Source organism: Saccostrea echinata, unplaced genomic scaffold (assembly GCF_033153115.1).
Source record: "Saccostrea echinata isolate AGI-Se365-2 ecotype Australia unplaced genomic scaffold, CSIRO_AGI_Sech_v1 ptg000044l, whole genome shotgun sequence".
NCBI lineage: Eukaryota > Metazoa > Mollusca > Bivalvia > Ostreida > Ostreidae > Saccostrea > Saccostrea echinata.
In genome coordinates this window covers 4200939-4203879 of record NW_026889793.1, presented here as the reverse complement: position 1 = coordinate 4203879, position 2941 = coordinate 4200939, and the positions used below count along the sequence as shown (strand labels likewise).

The window sequence follows — 2941 nt, the reverse complement described above, 5'->3', positions numbered from 1 at the left end:
CTGGAGTAAGTGACGCTAATTATTGTATAGACATGGATAGTCATATTTAAATAACATTTTTGAATAAGTTTTTAATAAATATATGCACTTTGAAATATGAAAAAAAATATACATCCGAGTAACCGAGTACCGATTTTAGTATTCGATACTCGGACGTTCGATCGAGTTACCGGTTAACCGGGTACTCGTTGACATCCCTAAAAAAAATATAACAAATCATTTTCCAGATATGACGTACCGAGGTTTTGGTTACGTGGTAGATTCCTGTCCTCTCAATAAGACAGAGTTTATCACGGCTGCTACCAGACTGAACTGTAGTGTGGACAAGTATGGACGTAGTCAGTATACCTGTGTCCCTAACGAAGACAGATCTGCTCTTGTGGAATTCTGCTACAGGAAAATTGTCGCGTTTTATCAAAAGGGTAAACAGAAGTATATGCAATAGTTACTATAAAATAGCAAAATGAACAGTCATGTATTTTTCACTTGAACAAGTATGTACCATTAAAATAACCTGTCGGTTTCTTCAATTCTGTATCTCTTTGTAAACTTAGAAATAGGTGGGGAAAAATCTACAATTTGACTTAGACCTTTGAAAAAAAAATTGTGGATGTGCTTATGATGGAATTCCTTCAGAGAGAGAGAGAGAGAGAGAGAGAGAGAGAGAGAGAGAGAGAGAGCTGTGACAACATTCTTTTTCTAGATGTTGTAAGACATACATCTAACCTTTTATAGGATAGAATTCATTAAATTAAAAAATAATACATGTATATCAGACAAATTAATTTCAGTAAAATTAAAACAATATGCTTTATTAAGGTTGCATATTGATAGAGACCTGGATGATACTTAAATGGAATCTCTTACTGTGATAATTGAAATTCTCTAACATTTACATTGATTCATTTTTTTAAATAAGGGCATTGCTTGGTGACAACTGGGAATGGAACCTTAGATCAAATCAGTTGTCATCACTTTATAACTGGTTGTCCAGAAGACAATTTCCGTGGAACTGGCTTATACAAATGTTTGTATTTTATCATTTTGTGAGCAGATTTGCGAATGTAAATCTTTATTCAGGAATATGATTTTCTTTTTTGTTTAGTTTCAGCGTGCAGTAGAATCAACACAGAAAAACAATGTTTTTATGCAGATCCATCATGTCCTAACACGTAAGCCTTGATTTGGATTTCTATTTTTGTGGTCATAAATGTTTCCAATACGTTTCTGAAGACAATATTGATCTATATTTGCAAATCATTACTTCTTTATCTTAATTAAAAAAAATATTGATATAATTAATGAAATATATGGAGATAACGAACAATATTCAAGCTCAAAAGTCCATTAAACAATACGAGTCAGGAGCAGAGCAAACACAGACCTCTAAAAAAATCAGAGATGGGATCAGGTGCCATGGAGGAGTGAGAATCCCCTGCCGACCGGTCACACCCGCCGTGTGCTCTTTGTCATGACCAGAAAATAACAGAAAAATCCTTCGACAATTCAGTGTGTAAATAATGGCCTACCATATAGTATAAAAACGTCAGTCATCATTTGACTTAATGATAGATTGTATTGAAATGCTGTAATACCAGTGCTGGAAGTCAAGAATCAAGCGATGAAGGAGTAATCATTGATTTCCCTTAGGATAAAACATATTTTATCTATGATCTATGATATACACCCATAAACTTTTGTTCATTATAGGGCAAAATTCAATACTTTCGATCCAAGTACAACAGTTGACTTTCTGAATACCACAACCAATACCACAATGAAAATGTTGACCAGACAGCTATCAGTGCTGGAAGTGAAGAATCGAGCGCTGTAGGAGTTATCATTGGAATTATTCTCTGTCTACTACTTATTCTGTCCCTAGTTTTTGCCTTTACATTCTGCAAAAGAAGGAAATCAAAAAGAAAAAAAAATACCAAAGAGTTCTATTGAATGAAAGTACGTTTGTCAATATCTCAAGAATCTACTTTCAATTTACGGTTATTGTTTTCAGTGTTTTCTATTGTTTTTTTTTTATTTTAGAATATTATTTTATTTTTGATAATCAAAAGCCTCGTGTGCATATTGAAAAAAAATCCAAATATACACACTTTCCTCCCCCAAAAAAAGCTCTAAGTCATACTTTTAAAAATCCTTTTCAAGGAATCTTTATGCATATTTTCATTCTTAAAAAAAATTAGAATCACAATTATCTCATTACTTATAAATTTACTTTATATGAAAATGCTATATATGTAAATACTTTATTGAATCAAATTTCAAACTTTGAGATGTTAAAGATCAGCCATATTTTTAAATATATGAGTTCAATTTTTTTTCTATGTAAGTCACAAATAAAAATAAAATGTCATGTTTAACAATAATTATATACTAATGCAAATATCAGCTCCTAACTCGAATTTGATACAAAAAACTCACACGAATGAAAATCGATACACAGTATTCATAAATGCATGTATTTCTTTCTAAATATTGCTTTAATTTTTTGTAGTTCATACTGTTGATGAATGTAGTGCGTGGAAAATACCTATTTCTAGTAAGAAACTGGTGCCATTTTCTTTTTTATTAAAGGATTGACTATTTAAAGGGGCTTGGAACAGATTTGAAATTCATATTCTTAAATAATCAATATCATAAAACCATTAATGTGTCGGGGACAATAATTTAAAACTTCTCTAAATATTCGAACTTAATTCGAATTTGATACACACACACACACACACACACACACACACTCACACACACCCTCACACACACACACACACAAGAATGGAAATTGAAACATAGTATTCATAAATGCGTGTATTGCTTTCTAAATTTTGCTTTTATTTTTTGTAGGTTATACTGTTGGTGAATATAGTGCGTGGAAAACATCTATTTCTAGTAAGGAACTGGTGACATTTTCTTTGTTATTATAGGGTTG

At 31.7% G+C, this 2941-nt stretch overlaps 1 protein-coding gene across 1 annotated transcript; it reads left to right on the top strand.

Annotated features, from left to right (window-relative positions):
* Positions 1-229: 229 nt before the first annotated feature.
* On the top strand, positions 230-1921 carry LOC133201494 (uncharacterized). Its single transcript, XM_061337292.1, has 4 exons — positions 230-422; positions 920-1027; positions 1106-1172; positions 1711-1921. Exons 1-4 carry the CDS (start codon positions 230-232, stop codon positions 1832-1834), a joined length of 492 nt encoding a protein of 163 aa, XP_061193276.1. The 3' UTR covers positions 1835-1921.
* Positions 1922-2941: the final 1020 nt, after the last annotated feature.

Coding starts and splice junctions, on each gene's coding strand:
- LOC133201494 (XM_061337292.1), top strand. CDS start 230: ATGACGTACCGAGGTTTTGGTTACGTGGTAGATTCCTGTCCTCTCAAT. Junction 423..919: donor TGTCGCGTTTTATCAAAAGG/GTAAACAGAAGT, acceptor TTTTTAAATAAG/GGCATTGCTTGGTGACAACT. Junction 1,173..1,710: donor GATCCATCATGTCCTAACAC/GTAAGCCTTGAT, acceptor TGTTCATTATAG/GGCAAAATTCAATACTTTCG.